Source organism: Nerophis lumbriciformis, linkage group LG25, assembly GCF_033978685.3.
Source record: "Nerophis lumbriciformis linkage group LG25, RoL_Nlum_v2.1, whole genome shotgun sequence".
Taxonomy (NCBI): domain Eukaryota; kingdom Metazoa; phylum Chordata; class Actinopteri; order Syngnathiformes; family Syngnathidae; genus Nerophis; species Nerophis lumbriciformis.
The window spans coordinates 35,188,960-35,215,075 of record NC_084572.2 but is presented as its reverse complement, the minus strand read 5'-3'; the positions used below and the strand labels follow the sequence as shown (position 1 = coordinate 35,215,075).

General features: G+C 36.4%; 1 protein-coding gene across 1 annotated transcript; it reads right to left on the bottom strand.

Moving 5' to 3' along the window:
• Positions 1-741: 741 nt before the first annotated feature.
• Positions 742-19,883, bottom strand: LOC133621870 (aspartate aminotransferase, cytoplasmic-like). Its single transcript, XM_061984286.1, has 9 exons — positions 19,668-19,883; positions 10,434-10,615; positions 10,239-10,362; positions 10,061-10,173; positions 5,739-5,843; positions 3,557-3,707; positions 3,300-3,465; positions 3,072-3,214; positions 742-3,001 (listed from the first exon to the last, which is right to left on the bottom strand). The coding sequence occupies exons 1-9, from the start codon at positions 19,774-19,776 to the stop codon at positions 2,862-2,864; spliced, it is 1,233 nt and encodes a 410-aa protein (XP_061840270.1). The 5' UTR covers positions 19,777-19,883; the 3' UTR covers positions 742-2,861.
• Positions 19,884-26,116: the final 6,233 nt, after the last annotated feature.

Here is a 26,116-nt window from a genome sequence, read left to right as displayed (position 1 = left end):
ACATGTATTCATCCTCTGCTTAAAAGACGAAACCTCGATTTAGACTTATTGTTAAGTTACCGGCTGATGTCGCACCTCCCCTTTATCTCTAAAATCCTTCAAGAAAATGTTGTTGCATAGCAGCTTAATGAGTACTTTGCACTATTTTCTTACACTTTATGAAGCATTTCTTTCATATTCATTATTTCTAAGAGCTTATTGATAAATGTTCAATGTGATATTAATATTTTGTTTACAGTCTTTTCCATGCTTGTGTTGACATTTCCTTTCTGCCTTGATGGCTGAGGGATTACACATTACTTTTAAAATATGTAAAATAAAAAAAAACATACATATAAAAATAATACATATAAAATGAAGAAATGCACAAATAAAATAAATGTAATAATCAAGATTAATACATAAATAAAAATAAAATAAAGATTAATACAAAATATAACATTTAAAATCTATATAAAAATATGCAAAAAAATTCAAATAAAGATTATTATAATATATATGTAAATATAAAATAAAATATAAACATATATCAAAATGTTCACATTTAATATTTTTTTCTCCTACTCCCTAATTTCCATACTGATCTTTAACGACCGACATAAAACGCTGATACCGTGATACAGTCTCCAGCCGTATCGCCCTGCCCGAACACAACCTTGTTGTCGTTGGGAAATAACTCCAAGCATGACACCGCAGAACAATAAATCATTTCCACCAAACATTTTCATGAAAGAGAAGACATTTTGTTGCACTCTTACGGTTTTATTTGTCCGTTTAACAAGCAAAAGGAATATGAATATGTTATAGTTACAGTATGGGGACACCTAATATTTGCAATGTTACATACTGTAGAGTTCAAGCAGTGCTGACACCTCTGAAAGAACGTTTGAAAGAGCGAAGAACGCCTGAAAGAACGCTCAGACGAGCAAAGAACGCCTGAAAGAGCATTCAAACAAGCAAAGAACGCCCGAAAAAAACGTTCGGACGAGCAAAGAACGCTTGAAAGAACATTCAGACGAGCAAAGAACGCCTGACAGATAGTTCAGACGAACAAAGAACGCCTGAAAAAACGTTCAGACAAGCGAAGAACACCTGAAAGAACGTTCAGACAAGAGATGAACTCCTGAAAGAATGTTTGGACAAGCAAAGAACGCCTGAAAGTAAGTTCAGACGAGTGAAGAACGCCTGAGAGAACGTTCAGACAAGAGAAGAACTCCTGAAAGAACGTTCGGACAAGCAAAGAACGCCTGAAAGAACGTTCGGACTAGCAAAGAACGCCTGAAAGAACGTTCAGACGAGTGAAAAACGCCTGAAAGAACGTTCAGATGAGCGATGAACGCCTGAGAGAACGTTCAGACGAGAGAAGAACGCCTGAGAGAACGTTCAGACAAGAGAAGAACTCCTGAAAGAACGTTCGGACAAGCAAAGAACGCCTGAAAGAACGTTCGGACTAGCAAAGAACGCCTGAAAGAACATTCAGACGAGTGAAAAACGCCTGAAAGAACGTTCAGATGAGCGATGAACGCCTGAGAGAACGTTCAGACGAGAGAGGAACGCCTGAGAGAACGTTCAGACGAGCTAAGAACGCCTGAAAGAACGTTCAGACGAGCTAAGAACGCCTGAAAGAACGTTCAGACGAGTGAAAAACGCCTGAAAGAACGTTCAGACGAGCGAAGAACGCCTGAAAGAACGTTCAGACAAGCGAAGAACGCCTGAAAGAACGTTCAGACGAGCGAAGAACGCCTGAGAGAACGTTCAGACAAGAGAAGAAGTCCTGAAAGAACGTTCGGACAAGCAAAGAACGCCTGAAAGAACATTCAGTTGAGCGAAGAACGCCTGAAAGAACGTTCAGACGAGAGAAGAACTCCTGAAAGAACGTTCGGACTAGCAAAGAACGTTTGAAAGAACGTTCAGACGAGCGAAGAACGCCTGAAAGAACGTTCGGACGAGAGAAGAACTCCTGAAAGAACGTTCGGACTAGCAAAGAACGTTTGAAAGAACGTTCAGACGAGTGAAAAACGCCTGAAAGAACGTTCAGACAAGCGAAGAACGCCAGAAAGAACGATTTAGATGAGCGAAGAACGCCTGAAAGAACGTTCAGACGAGCGATGAACGCCTGAGAGAACGTTCAGACGAGCTAAGAACGCCTGAAAGAACGTTCAGACGAGCTAAGAACGCCTGAAAGTACGTTCAGACGAGCGAAGAACGCCTGAGAGAACGTTCAGACGAGAGAAGAACTCCTGAAAGAACGTTCGGACTAGCAAAGAACGTTTGAAAGAACGTTCAGACGAGCGAAGAGCGCCTGAAAGAACGTTCGGACGAGCGAAGAACTCCTGAAAGAACGTTCGGACGAGCGAAGAACGCCTGAAAGAACGTTCGGACGAGCAAAGAACGCCTGAAAGAACGTTCAGACAAGCGAAGAACGCCTGAAAGAACGTTCGGACGAGCGAAGAACGCCTGAAAGAACGTTCAGACGAGCGAACAACGCCTGAGAGAACGTTCAGACGAGAGAAGAACTCCTGAAAGAACGTTCGGACTAGCAAAGAACGTTTGAAAGAACGTTCAGACGAGTGAAAAACGCCTGAAAGAACGTTCAGACAAGCGAAGAACGCCTGCAAGAACGTTCAGTAAAGCTGCTGGAGTGTCTGTGAGGATGTGAGACAGCATTTGATCATATTTCAGTGTATTTGGGTCCAGTGGGTGACAGACACTTTGAGAAGGTACAGTGGAGGTTGCCATGACGACAGCTACAAAGGAGGTGAGGACGGTACTGGCCTGACGTCACACGAAGCGCCGCCTGGAAGAGCTCCCGTTGGCCGCTTAGAGGCCCGGGTGGGCGGGGCTGGAGGGGGCGTGGCCTTCTACTGGACCTGGGTGACGGCGTCGTGGATGGACTGGGCCACGTAGTCGATGTTCTTGGAGGTGAGGCCGCACATGTTGATGCGCCCGCTCGCCATCAAGTAGACGTGCTTCTCCTTGATCATGAACTTCACCTGATTGGCTGTGGAACAACAATGGACAATTACAGTGTGTGTGTGTGTGCGTGTGTGTGTGTGTGTGTGCGTGCGTACGGTTGAGTCCGGTGAAGCTGAACATGCCAATCTGCTGGGTGATGTGGTCCCAGGTCCCCGGGGTGCCGAGAGCCTGCAGCTTGGACTTGAGCTGGTCCCTCATGAGGAGCACCCGGTCGGCCATGGTCTTCACGTTGGACTTCCTGTCGCCGCGACATCGCAGAGGTCAGGACAGGAGAAGCGCGGCGAGGCGCGTGATGTGACGTGACGTGACGGGACGGGACGTACCATTCCGCGAAGAGCTCGGGGCAGTTGAGGGTCTTGCTGACGATGCGCGCCCCCTGTGAGGGCGGGTTGGACCAGGTGGTCCTGACGATCTTCTCCATCTGGGACAGGATGCGAGACAGATTGTCGCCATCGCGCGCCACCACTGTCAGGTTGCCCACCCTCTCGTCTGTGGAGGAGACACATTCTTAATGTGGCTGCTCACCTTCTACTCTACGTGTACTCTGCGTGTACTCTATGTGTACTCTACATGTACTCACTGTACAGCCCAAAGTTCTTGGAGAAGGACTGAGCCACAAAGAGCTCAAAGCCCTCAGACACAAAGTAGCGGATGGCCCAGGCGTCTTTTTCCAGGGAGCCTGAGGCGAAGCCCTGGTAGGCGGAGTCAAAGAAGGTGAAGAGATTCCTCCTCTGGAAACGAGAAGGAGGAGGAGAAGGAAGAGTGGAGGGATGAGAAGAAAAAGAGGACCGAGAGAAGAGAGAAAGAGAAGAAAGGAAAGAGGAGACGGAAAAGGGAAAAATGAGGAGAAGAAAGAAAAGAAGAAGAAAAAAGGACCAAAGAAAGAACAAAAGGAGAAGAAAGAAGAAAAAAAGATGAGAAGAAAGATGAGAAGAATGTCAAGAACAAATAAAGAAAAGGTGGAGAAGAAGAAGGACGAGAAAGAGAAGAAAAAGGAGACAAAAGACAAGAAAAAGGAGGAAAAGGTGGAGAAGAAAGAGAAGAAGGGAAAAAAAGGAACAAAGACAGAAGAAAACAAAGAGGAAAAGGAGAAAAATGAAGAAGAAAAAGGAACAGAAGAAAAAGAAAAAACATGAGAAGGAGGAGAAGAAAGACAAGAACAAAGGGGAACATGTGGAGAAGGAGGAGAGAGAGAAAAAAAGGAGAAAAAAAGACAAGAAAAAGGAGGAAAAAATGGAGAAGAAGAAAGAAAAGAAGAAAAAAAGGAACAAAGACAGAAGAAAACAAAGAAGAAAAAAGGAAAAGGAGAAAAATTTAAAAAGAAAAAGGAATAAAAGAAAAAGAAAAAGGAGAAGAAAGAAGAAAAAGCATGAGATGGACAAGAAAAAAGGGGAAAATGTGGAGAAGAAGGAGGAGAGAAGTAAAGGGGAGAGAGAGAAGAAAAAGGAGAAGAAAGACAAGAAAAGGAGGAAAAGATGGAGGAGAAGAAAGAGAAAAAGAAAAAAGGAAAAGGAGAAAAAAGGAAAAGGAGAAAAATTAAGAAGAAAAAGGAATAGAAGAAAAAGAAAAAGAAGAAAGAAGAAAAAACATGAGGAGCAGGAGAAGAAAGACAAGAAAAAAGGGGAAATGTGGAGAAGAAGGAGGAGAAGTAAAAGGGAGAGAGAAGAAAAAGGAAAAGAAAGAAGAAAAAGCATGAGAAGGAGAAGAAATACAAGAAAAAAGGGGAAATGTGAAGGAGGAGAGAAGTAGAAAGGAGAGAAAATAAAAAGGAGAAGAAAGACAAGAAAAAGGAGGAAAATATGGAGGAGAAGAAAGAGAAGAAGAAAAAGGAACAAAGACAGACGAAAACAAAGAAGAAAAAGGGGAAAGGAGGAAAAATTAAGAAGAAAAAGAAAAAGGAGAAGAAAGAAGAAAAAGCATGAGAAGGAGAAGAAAGACAAGAAAAAAGGGGGAAATGCAGAGAAGGAGGAGAGAAGTAAAAGGGAGAGAGAAGAAAAAGGAGAAGAAAGACAAGAAAAAGTAGGAAAAGATGGAGGAGAAGAAAGAGAAGAAGAAAAATAAGGAACAAAGACAGAAGAAAACAAAGAAGAAAAATTAAGAAGAAAAAGGAAAAGAAGAACAAGAAAAAGAAAAAGGAGAAGAAAGAAGAAAAAGCATGAGGAGGAGAAGATATACAAGAAAAAAGGGGGAAATGTGGAGAAGTAAAAAGGAGAGAGAGAAGAAAAGGAAGAAGAAAGAGAAAAAAAAGCATGGGAAGAACGATGAGAAGAAAGACAAGACAAAATAAAGAAAATGTGTAGCAGAAGAAGGAGGAGAAAGAGAAAAAAAGGGGGGAAAGATGGAGAAGGAGAAGAAAAAAGGAACGAAGACAGAAGAAAAGAAAGACAAAAAAGGAGAAGAAAGAGAAGAAAAAGCATGACAAGAAAGATGAGAAGAAAGACAAGACAAAAAGAAGGGAAAAGGGTGGGGGAGGCAAAAGAAAAGAAGAAAAGGAGAAAAATGAAGAAAAACAGAAAATGAGAAGAAAGAGAAGAAAGAAAGAAAAGCATGAGAAGGAGGAGAAGAAAGACAAGAAAAAAAGGGAAAATATGGAGAAGAAGGAGAACAAAGAGAAGAAAAAGGGAGGAAAATATGGAGAAGGAGAAGAAAGAGAAGAAAAAGAAAAAAGGAAAGAAGAAAAGAAAGAAGTAAAAAGGAGAAGGAGAAGAAAGAATTAGAACTAGATGTCAGACAAGATGTCATCAAACATGAAGTGAAGTCACCTTGATGATGTTTGCTACTTGCTTCCACTCAGCAGGACTAGGATCTGTTCCAGTGGGGTTGTGAGCACAAGCATGGAGAACAAAGATGGAACCTTCTGGAGCTTTCTGTTCAAACACAACAACATCATCATCATTGACAACAACATCATCATCATTGACAACAACAACAACATCATTGACAACAACAACAACAACATTGACAACAACATCATCATCATTGACAACATCATCACCATTGACAACAACATCATCATCATTGACAACAACAACAACATCATTGACAACAACAACAACAACATTGACAACAACAACAACAACAACATTGACAACAACATCAACATCATTGACAACAACATCAACATCATTGACAACATCAACATCATTGACAACAACAACATTGACAACATCAACATCATTGACAACAACATCAACATCATTGACAACAACAACATTGACAACATCAACATAATTGACAACAACAACATTGACAATATCAACATCATTGACAACCACAACAACATCAACATCATTGACAACAACAACATTGACAACAACATCAACATCATTGACAACATCAACATCATTGACAACAACAACATTGACAACAACATCAACATCATTGACAACAACATCAACATCATTGACAACAACATCAACATCATTGACAACAACAACATTGACAACATCAACATCATTGACAACATCAACATCATTGACAACATCAACATCATTGACAACAACAACATTGACAACATCAACATCATTGACAACAACAACATTGACAACAACAACATTGACAATATCAACATCCTTGACAACAACAACGACAACAACATCATTGACAACAACATCAACATCATTGACAACATCATTGACAACATCAACATCATTGACAACAACAACATTGACAACATCATCAACATCATTGACAACATCAACATCATTGACAACAACATCAACATTGACAACATCAACATCATTGACAACAACAACATCATTGACAACAACAATGACAACAACATCAACATCAATGACAACAACAACAACATTGACAACATCAACATCATTGACAACAACATCAACATCATTGACAACAACAACATTGACAACAACATCAACATCATTGACAACAACATTGACAACATCAACATCATTGGCAACAACAACACCATTGACAACAACATCAACATCATTGACAACATCAACATCATTGACATCAACATCATTGACAACAACAACATTGACAACATCAACATCATTGACAACAACAACAACATTGACAACAACATCAACATCATTGACAACAACAACATTGACAACAACATCAACATCATTGACAACAACATCAACATCATTGACAACAACAACATTGACAACATCAACATCATTGACAACAACAACAACATTGACAACAACATCAACATCATTGGCAACAACAACATTGACAACAACATCAACATCATTGACAACAACATTGACAACAACATCAACATCAATGACAACAACAACAACATTGACAACATCAACATCATTGACAACAACAACAACATTGACAACAACATCAACATCAATGACAACAACAACATTGACAACATCAACATCATTGACAACAACATCAACATCATTGACAACAACAACATTGACAACAACATCAACATCGACAACATTGACAACATCAACATCATTGACAACAACAACACCATTGACAACATCAACATCATTGACAACAACAACACCATTGACAACATCAACATCATTGACAACATCAACATCATTGACATCAACATCATTGACAACAACAACAACATTGACAACATCAACATCATTGACAACAACATTGACAACAACATCAACATCATTGACAACAACAACATTGACAACATCAACATCATTGACAACAACAACATTGACAACATCAACATCATTGACAACAACAACAACATTGACAACAACATCAACATCATTGACAACAACACCATTGACAACATCAACATCATTGACAACATCAACATAATTGACAACAACAACATTGACAACAACATCAACATCATTGACAACATCAACATCATTGACAACAACAACATCAACATCATTGACAACAACATTGACAACAACATCAACATCATTGACAACAACATCAACATCATTGACAACAACATCAACATCATTGACAACACCACAACAACGACACCAACATCATTGACAACACCACAACAACGACACCAACATCAACATCATTGACAACAACAACAACAACATTGACAACATGAACAGAGCCATGAATCACATGTGGTGTGCCTCAGGGATCAATGTTAGGTACTTTTTTTTTTTAATATTGACACTTGGCAGTCATCATATAGATTATTGTAATACATGTTTTATTACAAGGCATATAGATTATTGTTATGTATGTTTTATTACAAGTCATATAGATTATTGTAATACATGTTTTTGTTACAAGTCATATAGATTATTGTAATACATGTTTTTATTACAAGTCATATAGATTATTGTTATGTATGTTTTATTACAAGTCATATAGATTATTGTAATGTTTTTATTACAAGTCACATAGATTATTGTAATGTTTTTATTACAAGTCATATAGATTATTGTAATGTTTTTATTACAAGTCACATAGATTATTGTAATGTTTTTATTACAAGTCACATAGATTATTGTAATGTTTTTATTACAAGTCATATACAAACCCCAAACCCAGTGAAGTTGTCATGTTGTGTAAACGGTAAATAAAAACAGAATACAATGATTTGCAAATCCTTTTCAACTTTGTTATTTTTTGCAAATATTAGCTCATTTGGAATTTGATGTTTGCAACATGTTTCCAAAAAGCTGGCACAAGTGGCAAAAAAGACTGATAAAGTTGAGGAATGCTCGTCAAACACTTATTTGGAACATCCCACAGGTGAACAGGCTAATTGGGAACAGGTGGGTGCCATGATTGGGTATAAAAGCAGTTTCCATGAAATGCTCAGTCGGTCACAAACAAGGACGGGGCGAGGGTCACCACTTTGCCTGAGCAAATTGTCTAAGAACGACATTTCTCAACCAGCTATTGCAAGGAATTTAGGGATTTCACCATCTATGGTCTGTAATATCATCAAAAGGTTCGGAGAATCTGGAGAAATCACTGCATGTAAGCGGCGAGGCTGAAAACCAACATTGAATGCCCGTGACCTTCGATCCCTCAAGCGGTACTGCATCAAAAAGCGACATCAGTCTGTAAAAGGATATCACCACATGGGCTCAAGAACACTTCAGAAAACCACTGTCAGTAACTACAGTAGGTTGCTACATCTGTAAGTGCAAGTTAAACCTCTGCTAGACAAAGCGTAAACCATTTATCAACAACACCCAGAAACGTCGCTGGGCCCCGAGCTCGTCTAAGATGGACTGATGCAAAGTGGAAAAGTGTTCTGTGGTCTGACGAGTCCACATTTCAAATTGTTTTTGGAAAACTGTGGACGTCGTGTCTTCTGGACCAAAGAGGAAAAGAACCATCCGGATTGTTATAGGCTTAAAGTGTAAAAGCCAGCATGTGTGATGGTATGGGGGTGTATTAGTGCCCAAGACATGGGTAACTTACACATCTGTGAAGGCACCATTAATGCTGAAAGGTACATACAGGTTTTGTTGCCATCCAAACAACGTTACCATGGACGCCCCTGCTTATGTCAGCAAAACAATGCCAAGCCACGTGGTACTAGGATCCTGATGAGAGTGCGGAAATATGACCATACCACACCAATTCTCAAATCCCTTCACTGGCTTCCTGTTACGCTCAGGATTGAATACAACGTCTCCCTACTAACCCACCGGTGCCTCCATGGAAATGCCCCCCCTCTACCTCAAAGAACTGCTCACCCCCAAAACCCCCACACGACACCTCCGCTCCGGACAGGCTAACCTCCTCCAACCTCCCGAGGACAAAGCTACGAACAATGGGAGACCGGGCTTTCTGCTCCGCCGCTACTAGTCTGTGGAACGCTCTCCCTGACCACCTGAGGGCACCACAGACTGTGGATGCTTTTAAAAAAGGCTTAAAAACCCTTCTTTTTTTTAAAAAGCCTTTTTTTTTTAGATATATGCATACTAGTTCTAGCTATTTGGTTGGTCTAGTTTTTATTTGTATAAATTTTTTTATTATCTTTTTATTTACCATTTACACAACGTGACAACTTCACCGGTTTTGGGTTTTGTATGCCAGCTGTCAGTGCCATGTTTTGGGGTAAGTGTGCAGCTGCCACACGTGTTAAAGTGTGCAATGCTGCCATCTGCAGGACGGGATCCAAAGAGGTCACCTCCAGGTCTTCCAGCAGGCCACTGAGGTCCAGCCCCCTCTTGGCAGCGTCCCAGTAGCGGTACGGCCGGATGTCTTTGAACCCGGCGTCAGCAAACACGCTGTTGTGGTTCTCTGGACGCACAAAAAGCATGGTGACAACACAACACATTGATGACAACCGCTGCCGGTGTACACACCCCAGGTGGGCGCAGACACGTAGACGGGCGTGGCCGTGTTGTTGACGCCGTTGTACCAACGCCGCAGGAACTCCGCGCCGATCCTCAGCGCGCCCGTCCCGCCCAGGGCCTGGACGCCGCCCACCTGAGACCAAGCAGCGTTTACGGCAACGGAACACGCCCGAGAGGGTGACGCGGGCGCACGAGGGGCCTCACCCGCTTCTCCAAGATGGCGGGGCTGTCGTCTCCCAGGGCGACCTTGGAGGCGGCCGAGCGGAACTCGGGCAGTCCGAGGATGGGCAGGTACTCGTGGTTGAGACTGTGGTCGTCCACGATGAGTCGCTCCACCTTCTTGACCACCGGCAGCACCCACGGCTGGCAGTCGTCTGTGCGGTAGGCTGAGAAACATCGTCACTTTAGCACTTTGCGAGCACGTCACATGACCCCGGCTACCGTCTGTTGATGACGTCATCGCCTACTGATGACGCAAGATGGCTGCCTGTGTTATTAGCACACCCGACCCTTGCCTTGTTGAGCTGCCTTGCATCCTTTGTTTACCGCTACTCATTTAGCATGCCCATCCATCTTCTTCCGCTTATCAGAGGTCGGGTCGCGGGGGCAGCAGCCTAAGCAGGGAAGCCCAGACTTTCCTCTGCCCAGCCACTTCGTCCAGCTCTTCCCGGGGGATCCCGAGGCGTTCCCAGGCCAGACATAGTCTACCCAACGTGACTTTAGCATGCACATTCTAATATTAGCATTATAGCATTTTTTTGCTAATTTTGTAGCATCAAATATTTTGTTAATTGACGAATGATGTCTGTTAGCATGCTAACGTCGATATGTTAGCTATATTTTTGCTAATTTTGTAGGTATACACCTCGACATCAAATATTTTGTTAATTGACGAATGATGCCTGTTAGTTAGCATGCTAACGTTGATATATGTGCTATTTTTTTTCAAATTTTTTAGGTATACACCTCAGCGTCAAATATTTTGTTAATTGACGAATGATGCCTGTTAGCATGCTAACGTCGATATGTGTGCTATTTTTTTGCTAATTTTGTAGGTATACACCTCAGCGTCAAACATTTTGTTAATTGACGAATGATGTCTGTTAGCATGCTAACATTAGTGTGTTAGCATATTTTTTTTAGCTAATTTTGTAGGTATACACCTTGGCGTTAAATATTTTGTTAATTGACGAATGATGTCTGTTAGCATGCTAACATTAGTGTGTTAGCATATTTTTTTTAGCTAATTTTGTAGGTATACACCTTGGCGTCAAATATTTTGTTAATTGACAAATGATGCCTGTTAGCATGCTAACGTTGACATATGTGCTATTTTTTTGCTAATTTTGTAGGTATACATCTCAGCGTCAAATATTTTGTTAATTGACGAATGATGCTTGTTAGCATGCTAACGTCGATATGTTAGCTATATTTTTGTTAATTTTGTAGGTATACACCTTGGCGTCAAATATTTTGTTAATTGACGAATGATGCCCGTTAGCATGCTAACGTTGATATATGTGCTATTTATTTTGCTAATTTTGTAGGTATACACCTCAGCGTCAAATATTTTGTTAATTGACGAATGATGGCTGTTAGCATGCTAACGTCGATATGTGTGCTATTTTTTTGCTAATTTTGTAGGTATACACCTCGACATCAAATATTTTGTTAATTGACGAATGATGCCTGTTAGCATGCTAACGTTGATATATGTGCTATTTATTTTGCTAATTTTGTAGGTATACACCTCAGCGTCAAATATTTTGTTAATTGACGAATGATGGCTGTTAGCATGCTAACGTCGATATGTGTGCTATTTTTTTGCTAATTTTGTAGGCATACACCTCGACATCAAATATTTTGTTAATTGACGAATGATGCCTGTTAGCATGCTAACGTTAGTGTGTTAGCAATTTTTTTAGCTAATTTTGTAGGTATACACCTTGGCATCAAATATTTTGTTAATTGACAAAGAATGCCTGTTAGCATGCTAACGTTGATATGTTAGCTATATTTTTGCTAATTTTGTAGGTATACACCTCGGCGTCAAATATTTTGTCAATTGACCGTGATGCCTGTTAGCATGCTAACGTCGATATGTGTGCTATTTTTTGGCTAATTTGTAGGTATACACCTCAGCGTCAAATATTTTGTTAATTGACGAATGATGCCTATTGGCATGCTAACGTAGATATATGTGCTATTTTTTTGCAAATTTTTTAGGTACACACCTCAGCTTCAAATATTTTGTTAATTGACGAATGATACCTGTTAGCATGCTAACGTTGATATGTTAGCTATATTTTTGCTAATTTTGTAGGTATACACCTCAACATCAAATATTTTGTTCATTGAGGAATGATGCCTGTTAGCATGCTAACGTTGATATGTGTGCTATTTTTTTGCAAATGTTGTAGGTATACACCTCAGCGTCAAATATTTTGTTAATTGACGAATGATGCCTGTCAGCATGCTAACGTGAGTGTGTTAGCAATTTTTTTTTTATCTAATTTTGTAGGTATACACCTCAGCGTCAAATATTTTGTTAATTGACGAATGATACCTGTTAGCATGCTAACGTTGATATGTTAGCTATATTTGTGTTAATTTTGTAGGTATACACCTCAGCTTCAAATATTTTGTTAATTGACGAATGATGCCTGTTAGCATGCTAACGTTGATATGTGTGCTATATTTTTGCTAATTTTGTAGGTATACACCTCAGCGTCAAATATTTTGTTAATTGACGAATGATGCCTGTTAGCATGCTAACGTTAGTGTGTTAGCAATTTTTTTAGCTAATTTTGTAGGTATACACCTTGACGTCAAATATTTTGTTAATTGACAAATGATGCCTGTTAGCATGCTAACGTTGACATATGTGCTATTTTTTTTGTTAATTTTGTAGGTATACATCTCAGCGTCAAATATTTTGTTAATTGACGAATGATGCTTGTTAGTATGCTAACGTCAATATATTAGCTATATTTTTGCTAATTTTGGAGGTATACACCTCCGCGTATAATATTTTGTTAATTGACCGTTGGTGCCTGTTCGCATTCTAATGTCGATATGTGTGCTATTTTTTGGCTAATTTGTAGGTATACACCTCAGCGTCAAATATTTTGTTAATTGACGAATGATGCCTATTGGCATGCTAACGTAGATATATGTGCTATTTTTTTGCTAATTTTTTAGGTATACACCTCAGCTTCAAATATTTTGTCAATTGACCATGATGCCTGTTAGCATGCTAACGTCGATGTGTGCTATTTTTTTTCTAATTTTGTAGGTAAACACCTCAGCGTCAAATATTTTATTAATTGACAAATGATGCCTGTTAGCATGCTAACGTTGATATATTAGCTATATTTTTGTTAATTTTGTAGGTATACACCTCAGCGTCAAATATTTTGTTAATTGACGAATGATGCCTATTGGCATGCTAACGTAGATATATGTGCTATTTTTTTGCAAATTTTTTAGGTATACACCTCAGCGTCAAATATTGTGTTAATTGACGAATGATGCCTGTCAGCATGCTAACGTGAGTGTGTTAGCTATTTTTTTTAGCTAATTTTGTAGGTATACACCTTAGCGTCAAATATTTTGTCAATTGAGGAATGATGCCTGTTAGCATGCTAAAATTAGTGTATTAGCAATTTTTTTAGCTAATTTTGTAGGTATACACCTCAGCGTCAAATATTTTGTTAATTGACGAATGATGTTTGTTAGCATGCTAATGTCGATATGTGTGCTTTTTTTTTGGCTAATTTGTAGGTATACACCTCGGCGTCAAATATTGTGTTAATTGACGAATGATGCCTGTTAGCATGCTAACGTTGATATGTTAGCTATATTTTTGCTAATTTTGTAGGTGTACACCTCAACGTCAAATATTTTGTTAATTGACGAAGGATACCTGTTAGCATGCTAACGTTGATATGTTAGCTATATTTTTGCTAATTTTGGAGGAATACACCTCAGCGTCAAATATTTTGTTAATTGACGAATGATGCCTGTCAGCATGCTAACGTGCGTGTGTTAGCTATTTTTTTTAGCTAATTTTGTAGGTATACACCTTAGCGTCAAATATTTTGTCAATTGAGGAATGATGCCTGTTAGCATGCTAAAATTAGTGTATTAGCAATTTTTTTAGCTAATTTTGTAGGTATACACCTCAGCGTCAAATATTTTGTTAATTGACGAATGATGTTTGTTAGCATGCTAATGTCGATATGTGTGCTATTTTTTTTGGCTAATTTGTAGGTATACACCTCAGCGTCAAATATTTTGTTAATTGACGAATGATGCCTGTTAGCATGCTAACGTTAGCGTGTTATCAATTTTTTTTAGCTAATTTTGTCAAATATTGTGTTAATTAACGAATGATGCCTGTTAGCACGCTAACGTTGATATGTTAGCTATATTTTTGCTAATTTTGTAGGTATACACCTCAACGTCAAATATTTTGTTAATTGACGACGGATACCTGTTAGCATGCTAACGTTAGTGTGTTATCAATTTTTTTAGCTAATTTTGTCAAATATTGTGTTAATTAACGAATGACGCCTGTTAGCATGCTAACGTTGATATGTTAGCTATATTTTTGCTAATTTTGTAGGTATACACCTCAACGTCAAATATGTTGTTAATTGACGAAGGATACCTGTTAGCATGCTAACGTTAGTCTGTTATCAATTTTTTTAGCTAATTTTGTCAAATATTGTGTTAATTAACGAATGATGCCTGTTAGCATGCTAACGTTGATATGTTAGCTATATTTTTGCTAATTTTGTAGGTATACACCTCAACGTCAAATATGTTGTTAATTGACGAAGGATACCTGTTAGCATGCTAACGTGAGTGTGTTAGCAATTTTTGTTAGCTAATTTTGGAGGTATACACCTCAGCGTCAAATGTTTAGTCATTGACGAATGATGCCTGTTAGCATGCTAACGTTGATATGCTTGTTGTTTACACCTCAATCATATGTTGAGTCTTGATGCATGTTAACGTTAGCATGCTATCATTTTAAACATACTTTTTAGGTCCACACCTACGATTGATATATTTTGGTATTTGACACATGTACAGTTAGCATGCTAGCTTTATTAGCTAATTTAATAGGTATACACCTAAGTGTCCTTCATTTTAGTATGTCACTAATGCTAACTGTAGGCATGCTAGCCTTTTTAAGCTTATTCTGCTCATTTTTCTTACTCGATGCTATCCGGCCAGCATGCTAACTGTTAGCATTTCAGTTCAATATACAACCTTTTCCGATTAGGTTGGTACATCGAGGTTCCACTGTATGGGGCTCCGGTTTTTTGGATGAGCGAGTGAGTGTGACTGAAGGTCACATGACTGACAAGCACACTAAACTTAACTGGCGTGCAACACGTTTGACCCGCCAGGAACTCGCAGCATCTCGCCACGTCTCGTATCACGTATCAGACCAAGGCTACGGCTGGACCACAGATGGCAGAGAAACCATCACTTTATATATACATACATCTGGTTTCATGTTCATAGGTTAAAACTAGGGCTGGGCCATAAATCTATATTGGAATATGCAATGCAAATTTGGTTGCATGGAAGAAGGCACTCGCTCTCTGGCAGGAAGTGAGACAGCCAATCAGGTAACAAGCTATCAAAGTTTGGTTGCGCAATCTGGTGGTTGATTCTTTGCATGGAGTGAGAAGAGAAAGTCCCAGATGAAGAAATTGTGGATAAAAAAGAAAAAGTCACCTGGACAGTTTTTAGATTATGTGGTCTGTAAACGATGCACCTCCCCTTTATCTCTAAAATCCTTAAAAAAAAATGAATACTTTGCGTCTAAAATCTTTGTGAACCTTGTCAGTCGGGTTTCATTTTCACAATCTGCACTATTTTCTTACACTTTATGAAGCATTTCTTACATATTCCTTCATTATAAGAGCTTATTGTTAAGTGTTCAATGTGATTCATCTATGTTGTTGACATTGTTGGGAGTGTTTTCCACGCTTGCGTTGACATTTCCTTTCTGCCTTGATAGTCGATGGGATTATATTCAGAAGAGAGTTATATCTAAAATAAAATGTATTTTTCTCCTGCTCCTTACATTCCACAGGTCATAAAAATATCAATAATTATCGATATCGACCTATATAAAAACACTGTTATCGTGATACAGTTTTCAGCCATGTTGCCCCATCCCTAATCAAAACATTCATGCAAGCACCGATCCACCCAAACGTGTGCCTCGGGGTGAGGGGAAAACCGGTTCTCTCCAGTGTTTCAAATCCGGGAAACCATTTGCCAGTCTTGTTTACGATTCCTGAGGGTGCGGTATGACATCACCATGCGCGGCAGCTAAGTGCTACAAACGCTGGAAAGGGTTACTTTATTTAGAGTTTATAACTCCCTGGCGCTGATTTATACTGTTTTTCTACTTATTAGGGCCCGCATGGCCCATTGCAAAAGGACTCCCAAAGGGAGTCCTTATGCAATGGGACATAAAAACCTATTGAATTTGTAAGGTTTTATTAGGGCCCGCATGGCCCATTGCATAAGGACTCCCACGGGGAGTCCTTATGCAATGGGACATAAGGACCTATTGAATTTGTAAGGTTTTATTATTAGGGCCCGCATGGCCCATTGTATAAGGACTCCCAAAGGGAGTCCTTATGCAATGGGACATAAGGACCTATTGTATTTGTAAGGTTTTATTTATTCTTTATTATTCTTCCGCACCCACAATAAACTGTAATTTGACCCACTTAACATGCTTCAAAACTCACCATATTTGACCCACACATCAGGACCAGCGAAAATTGCCTTTTTTTAAAAAAAAAACGAACCACAAAACTCAAAATTGCGCTCTAGCGCCCCCTAGGGAAAAGAAAACTAGACTGCCTGTAACTCCCATTAGGAAGGTCGGAGAGACATGAAACAAAAACCTCTATGTAGGTCTGACTTAGACCTACATTTCATCATAGTACATTGTCGGGCTAAAATCAACAGGAAGTTGGCAATTCCCCCTTCAAGACAAAAAAGTACTAAAAACAGTAACTTTTGCCTCTTTGAGCTGAAATTTGACCCCCTTAACATGCTTCAAAACTCACCAAACTGAACGCACACATCAGGACTGGCAAAAATTGCGATCTTATAAAAAACCTAACCCCAAATCTCAAAATTGCGCTCTAGCGCAATTTTTAAATAAAACGCAGAAAAAACTGCTCCTCGGAAGAAAAAAATTGCAAAACTGCCTGTAACTCCCACTGGGAAGGTCGGAGAGACATGAAACAAAAACCTCTATGTAGGTCTCACTTAGACCTACATTTCATATATTGACAACCCCCAGCAAAAATCAACAGGAAGTTTGCAATTTCCCCTTCAAAACAATTTTTTTTTTATAAACCGGTCACTTCTCTTCAAACATTATCTCCTCTGAGCGCGTTTGTCGTATCAGCTTCAAAATAACACAGGAGAGAGATTGAACCCTTCCAAATAAAAGTTATCGAAATAATTTTTCTAACTGCTCCGGTTTTGATTTTATGAGCCTTCAAAGAACCGCTGCGCTGATGCTGCTGCGCTGCTGTTTTTTTAAGATGGCTGCTTAAAAGCAGGAAGCACCAACGTGCCCACACAATGCAGACAAGGTAGGTACACTAGACAAAAGTCTTGGGACACTTCAGACTAAAAGTAGACAAAAGTATTGGGACACTTGGGACTAAAACTTGACAAAAGTATTGGGACACTTAGGACTAGCACCTGCCAAATACGCGGGCCCGACCTATGCTGCTTGCAGCTTTAATTTTGATTATTATTGTAAACTATTGTTATGGGCTTTCCTCTTTGTGATGTTAAGTTCCTGTTATACAGCCTTGAGCTCTTATTTTGAAGGCGCTAAGAGCGGAAGTGATGACACGTGGTAGTGGAGCGGGGGTTTTTGAAAGAAGGTAAATAAAGTGGTCCTCGTGTAAACTGGAGCCTCCGTGTTTTTTTATTTTGTAGTTTCATACAGTATAGGCGACATTTGAAAACCCCCGCTCCACTACCACGCATACTTGCCAACCTTGAGACCTCCGATTTCGGGAGGTGGGGGCGTGTTCGGGGGTGGGGCAGGGCGTGGTTGGGGGCGTGGTTAAGAGGGGAGGAGTATATTGACAGCTAGAATTCACCAAGTCAAGTATTTCATATATATATATATATATATATATATATATATATATATATATATATATATATATATATATATATATATATATATATATCTACATCCTGAAAATATGCAAACAAAACTGTGTTTAGATAATTGATACTTCAAACTTGCATAAATAAATCTTAAGGAATATAACATAACTTGGCTTCTGAGAGCTTCAAAATGTAATGAATAAAATGCTAAAGTTGTTGATAAACAAGCAATTATTTTAATAATTAAATATGGTCATTTTAAATGAATTATTATGATAATTTAAAATTAATTATTTCAAATATGTTTATTTTAATGTATAATTCTAATGCCTGGATGTAATAAAGAGTCAGAAAAAATACAAATAAAAATACAATTAATTTTGAAGTTTTTAGCAAAATATAGTAAAAATGTTTTTTATTTTTTTATTAATAAATATATTTATTTTTAGGTAAGATAAACATAATAATACAATTTATCTCTCGTCTGGATGATTTATTTCTTGTCACCCTGTTGTCCTCCCGTTGTGAAAAAAGGCTGTCCTCACTCGCCCCCTCCAGCTCCGGCTGAAAATGGGGAGATTTTCGGGAGAATATTTGTCCCGGGAGATTTTCGGGAGAGGCGCTGAATTTCGGGAGTCTCTTGGAAAATTCGGGAGTGTTGGCAAGTATGCTACCACGTGTCATCACTTCCGCTCTTAGCGCCTTCAAAATAAGAGCTCAAGGCATATACTGTATAACAGCGTATATCAGGAACTTAACATCGCAAAGAGGAAAGCCCATAAAAATATGTTACATAATTATTATTTCTCGATTGTTTGTAAATGTTTCAGTTTATAAATAAAGGTTTATGGAATTTAAAAAAAAAAAAAAAAACGCTCGAAAGTCATTCACAAGAAAGCTTGTGTGTTTATTTCTACTGTAGAATATTTATTATTTTTTTACACAAAGTGTTTTCTTCTGTTTGTGCATCTTATCGAGGCTGTCGGAAATTGATGCGTTCGCGGGGCGTGGTTCACGGCAGGAAAAGTCAAACTCGGAGGACACAGTAACGTCATAGTTGTCACGGGACGAGTTTCCAGAGGCCAATTAAATCTGCACCCATCTATAACTAAGACACATGATCGCGAATATACGGTGAATCGTGGCGATAACGATATTCTTGATTGTTGACGTCGACGAGGGCGTTTGGTGACAGGACGCCGCGAACGCACCACGGCAGGATGGGACCAGTTAGCATTAGCATCGTTAGCCGCTCACCTCCGACGCCCAGATTGACTTTCTGGGGATGGCCGTCTTCCCTGAAGTCGGCGCTCAGCTTGAAGACGGCCACCGGGGGCGCCTGCGGGACGTCGCCGAACACAGACATGGCTGAGGAGGAAGACGGGGGGCTTCCAGCGAGCAGGCAGGGAGAAAGATAGCGAGTAGCCGGGTTCACCTTCACGGACCCGCTAGGACAGACAGGACAGCGCAGCAGCCAATGAGGGGGCGGCTTACTCACGCCCTGTCTTGGCTGTATCCAATGAGAAAGCTCAAAAAGGAAACGTGCTTTTTTTGCATGTATTTTCATGTATTTTTTATTTATACATGTGTAATTGTTGTTTATTTAAAATATTTAATTAAAACATCAATCGAGTTTACTGAGGAAAGATGTTTTGTAGTAAAATAAAAAAACAACAACCTGGCCACTAGGTGTCAGTGAAGGAACGGAATACCGTAAATCGGGGTGTCCTAACTTTTCCGCACACTGAAAAATGCAAACATGCTGGGGCCCTTTAAAATGTTTCATTTTCAAAACCAATACAATTTATACATTTGTTTTTACCTTATGGCTCCTCTCAAGTTTCAGGAAGACTCTCAGTCAGAAAAATGTAAAAAGATTAAGTCTTAAAGAACTTTTTTCAACGCTTAAACCTCTTGATCAACTTTGTCGATATCAAGTTTATTTTTTCCTAAATGTTTTATGCCCTTTTTGTCATAGAAAACTTTGTTTTTTTGTGGCAAACACACAACATATGCAACATTTTCCACCAAAAATATTTCAAAGTGTAATATTTGATGTGAAGTAAGTGCAGCCTTAAATATGTCAATCATTTGTAACAACATTCATTATCTATTTTTTGAGCAATGACAGTTAAAAAAAAAAATCACACTAAAATTATTGGGAACCCAAAAGAGCCACGTTAATAAAAGTGTTAAAAAAATAAGGTCATACATATTTTTTTAAATCTCTGGATCAACTTTAGATCTTCAATTGGGTTTGTGTACATTTTGTTTATGTTTTTATGCCCTTTTTTGTCATAGAAAACTTAGCTTTTTGTGGCAAAAACACAAAATATGCAACATTTTCCATCAAAAGTATTTCAAAGTGAAATATTTGACAGTTTAAAAAAAATCACACTAAAATGATATGGGACCCAAATAATAAAAGTGTTTAAAAAAAAAAAAAAGGTCACACTTTTTTTTTTATTATTCTTGAATCTCTAGATCAACTTAAACTTTATCCCTCAATTATGTTTTTTAAAATATTTTTAAAATGTAATTTTATGCCTTTTTTTGTTATCGAAAACTTTGCTTTTTTATGGCAAAATACACAAAATATGCAACATTTTTCACCAAAAATATTTCAAAGTGTAATATTTGATGTGAAGTAAGTGGAGCATTAAATAGGTAAATAATTCATGACAACATTGATTTTGAATAATAATTATTTTTTGAGCAATAACAGTTTAAAATCCCAATAAATATATTGGGCACCCAAAAGGGCAACGTTAATAAAAATGTTTCAAAAAAAGGTCATACATTATTTTTTTTTAATGCTTAAATCTCTAGATTAACTTCATATCTATTCCTCATTTATGAGTTGTTTAATGTTTTTTTTAATTTTTATTTTATGCCCTTTTTTGTTATAGAAAACTTTGCTTTTTTATGGCAAAAAGACAAAATATGCAACATTTTCCACCAAAAACATTTAAAAAGTGAAATATTGGATGTGAAGTAAGTGGAGCCTTAAATAAGTCAATAATTCATAACAACATTGATTTAGATTTAAAAAAAAAAAAGCGCAATAACAGTTTGAAAAAAAATCAAACAGGGCCACATTAATAAAAGTGTTAAAAAAAAAGGTCATACATACATTTTTTACATCTCTAGATCAACTTCAGATCTTCAATTTTGAGTTTTTATACATTTTTTTATGTTTATGTTTTTATGCCCTTTTTTGTCATAGAAAACTTAGCTTTTTGTGGCAAAAACACAAAATATGCAACATTTTCCATCAAAAGTATTTCAAAGTGAAATATTTGACAGTTTAAAAAAAAAATCACACTACAATGATATGGGACCCAAATAATAAAAGTGTTAAAAAAGGTCACACTTTTTTTTTTTAATTCTTGAATCCCTAGCTCAACTTCAACTCTATCCCTCAATTATGTTTTTTTTTTTAAATATTTTTTTAATGTAATTTTATGCCCTTTTTTGTTATCGAAAACTTTGCTTTTTTATGGCAAAATACACAAAATATGCAACATTTTTCACCAAAAATATTTCAAAGTGTAATATTTGATGTGAAGTAAGTGGAGCATTAAATAGGTCAATAATTCATGACAACATTGATTTTGAATAATAATTATTTTTTTGAGCAATAACAGTTTAAAAAAATCCCAATAAATATATTGGGCACCCAAAAGGGCCACGTTAATAAAAATGTTTCAAAAAAAGGTCATACATTATTTTTTTTTAATGCTTAAATCTCTAGATTAACTTCATATCTATTCCTCATTTATGAGTTGTTTAATGTTTTTTTTAATTTTAATTTTATGCTCTTTTTTGTTATAGAAAACTTTGCTTTTTTATGGCAAAATACACAAAATATGCAACATTTTCCACCAAAAATATTTCAAAGTGTAATATTTGATGTGAAGTAAGTGGAGCCTTAAATAGGTCAATAATTCATGACAACATTGATTTTGAATAATAATTATTTTTTGAGCAATAACAGTTAAAAATAAATATATTGGGCACCCAAAAGGGCCACATTAATAAAAGTGTTTCAAAAAAAGGTCATACATTTTTTTTTTATGCTTAAATCTCTAGATTAACTTCAGATATATCCCTCATTTATGAGTTGTTTAAGGTTTTTTTTTTATAATTATTTATTTTATGCCCTTTTTTGTTAAAGAAAACTGCTTTTTTATGGTAAAAACACAAAATATGCAACATTTTCCACCAAAAACATTTAAAAAGTGAAATATTGGATGTGAAGTAAGTGGAGCCTTAAATAAGTCAATAATTCATAACAACATTGATTTAGATTTAAAAAAAAAAAGCGCAATAACGGTTTGAAAAAAAATCAAACAGGGCCACATTAATACAAGTGTTAAAAAAAGGTCATACATACATTTTTTACATCTCTAGATCAACTTCAGATCTTCAATTTTGAGTTATTATACATTTTTTATGTTTATGTTTTTATGCCCTTTTTTGTCATAGAAAACTTAGCTTTTTGTGGCAAAAACACAAAATATGCAACATTTTCCACCAAAAATATTTCAAAGTGAAATATTTGATAGTTTAAAAAAAATCTCACTAAAATTATTGGGCACCCAAAAGGGCCAAGTTAATAAAAGTGTTTAAAAAAAAAAAAGGTCAACTTCAGCTCTATCCCTCAATAATGACTTTGTTTTAAATCGTTTTTTTTAATTTTATTCTCTGTTCTTTTCTGTTATAGAAAACTTTGCTTTTTTATGACAAAAACACAAAATATGTAATATTTTCCCCAAAAAATATTTCAAAGTGTAATATTTGATGTGAAGTAATTGGAGCCTTGAATAGGTCAATATTTCATAAAAACATAGATTTTGATTCATTATTATTTTTGAGAAATAACAGTTTCAAAAAAATCACACTAAAATGATTGGTGACCCAAAAGGGCCACATTAATAAAAGTGTTAAAAAAAGGCAAACTTTTGTTTTAATGCTTAAACCTCTAGATGAACTTCAGATCTATCCCTCAATTATGAGTTTTTTTTTAATGTTTTTATTTCTTATTTCTTTATGCCTTTTTTTTTTTATAGAACAATTTGCTTTTTTTATGGCAAAAACACAAAATATGTAATATTTTCACATAAAAATATTTCTAAGTTAAATATTTGATTGGAGCCTTAAACAGGTCAATAATTAATAACAACATTGATTTTGAGTCTTTTTGTTTTGTTTTGAGGAATGCAGTTTAAAAAAAACACACACACAAATTCTTGGGGACCCAAAAGGGCAACATTAATAAAAGTGTTAAAAAAAAAAAAAAAGAAGGTCATTCATAATCTTTTTAAATCTCTAGATCAACTTCAGATCTTCAATTTTGAGTTTTTACATATTTTTTTACATTTTATGTTATGTTTGTTATGCCATTTTTTGTCATATAAAAGTTTGCTTTTTGTGGCAAAAACACAAAACATGCATCACCAAAAATTATTCCCGGGCGTGGCCACGGCTGCTGCTCACTGCTCCCCTCACCTCCCAGGGGGTGATCAAGGGTGATGGGTCAAATGCAGAGAATAATTTTGTCACACCTAGTGTGTGTGTGACAATCATTGGTACTTTAACTTTAACTTTCCACAAAAAATGTTTCAAAGTAGAATATTTGATGTGAAGTAATTGGAGCCTTAAATAGGTCAAATGACCTTGATTTTAATTCTTTTTTCTTTTCTTTTTAGAGCAATAACAGTTTTTAAAAAATCACACAAAAATTATTGGAGACTCAAAAGGGCCACGTTAATAAAAGTGTTAAAAAAAGGTGATACATAATTTTTTTAATGCTTGAATCTCTAGATCACCTTTCAATATATCCCCCAATTATGAGGTGTTGTTTTAATGTTTTTTTAATTCCCTTTTTTGTTATAGAAAAACAAAAAGAGCACAAAAAATGTAATATTTTCCCTAAAAAATAATTCAAAGTGTAATATTTGATGTGAAGTAATTGGAGCCTTAAATAGGTCAATAATTCATAACAACATTGATTTTGATTCATTGTTATAAAATATAAAAGTTTTGTTGCAAGTTTTGTTGATTCTATGTAACATGTTTATGTGTGCTATGGCTATGAGTTTTTTTTTCTTTGGACTCAGTCTGGACCCCCTCCCTAGAGTCCAGCCTTTGACTGAATATTTTTTTACTCCCCCCAGTGTTTACCTGTTTCTGTCACAATGTAATGTTTGTCTGATCTTGAATGGGATTGTGCTGAAAATCTCAATTTCCTCTCAGGGATTAATAAAGTATTTTCTGAATCTGAATCTGAATGATTTTTTGAGCAATGACAGTTGAAAAAAAAAAACAGCTTTGTGTTATTAGAGTCAACATTGCAACTTTTTCTCGCTACATTTCGCCTGTTTGCTCTTTTATTACACTTTGTAAGTTTTTTTCTTATTTTTTAAAGAAAGAAAGAGAAACATCTCTCGGTATGTTTTGAGTTGTGTCAATCAAACGTCAACATCATGACAGTGTACTTAATGAAGTGTCCAGTGGTTTGTGATTGATGGAATGCGAAAATGAAACAAAAGTAGGATGTTGTCAATGAATTGTCAGTGGAATAACATGTCAGGTAAAAGTCAACATTTCCTCTTGTCGTCTCTTCTTAAGTGTTTGATGAACAGCCTCCACTTGCCTGCAGAAACATGTAGCACTTCTATTGTGTGACACACACACACACACACACACAAACACACACACACCCTTTTTTAAACTGCTGAGCATGCAAGGACATCCATTAAAGTCCAAACACCCTTGAGGGTTCTTTTGTTTAGGCGTGGTTCACTTAAACACGTACAAAAATAAACAAGAGCTATATATATATATATATATATATATATATATATATATATATATATATATATATATATATTTTATATATATATATATATTTTATATATATATATATATATATTTTTATATATATATATATATATATATATATATATATACATACATATATATATACATATACATATATATATATATATATATATAAATCTCCTGATGATTGAGGGTACCCCTCCTCATGAAACAGGCCTGTAGAGATGAAATAGTCTTGTGATTTTTTTTCCCACACATACATATATATATATATATATATATATATATATATATATATATATATATATATATACATATATATATATATATATATATATATATATATATGTATACATATATATTTTTATATATATATATATATATATATGTATACATATATATTTTTATATATATATATATATATATATATATATATATATATATATATATATATATATATATATATATATATATATATATATATGTATACATATATATTGTTTGAGTTTTTGAAGCATTTTTGGATTTCTATTGTTTATGTAGTTTGGGATTTGGAATTCGACATATTTTATGATTACATTTTTTAAGCATATTGTACGTATTTTTGTAGCAATATTTTTAAAGAATTTTCTACATATTTATTTTCTAAGAGTTTTGTTCATATTTTGAGATTTTTTTTAATGTCTATTTTGGGATTTTTATGTGTTATTTTAGCATATTGTACATTTAGTTTTGAAACATATACTACGCATTCTGGTAGCTTTTTAAAAAAAAGCATATTCTACATATTTTTTTATTTTTTAAGCATATTGTACATATTTTTTAATCTAGATTTTTTAAAGCATATTCTACATGTTTTT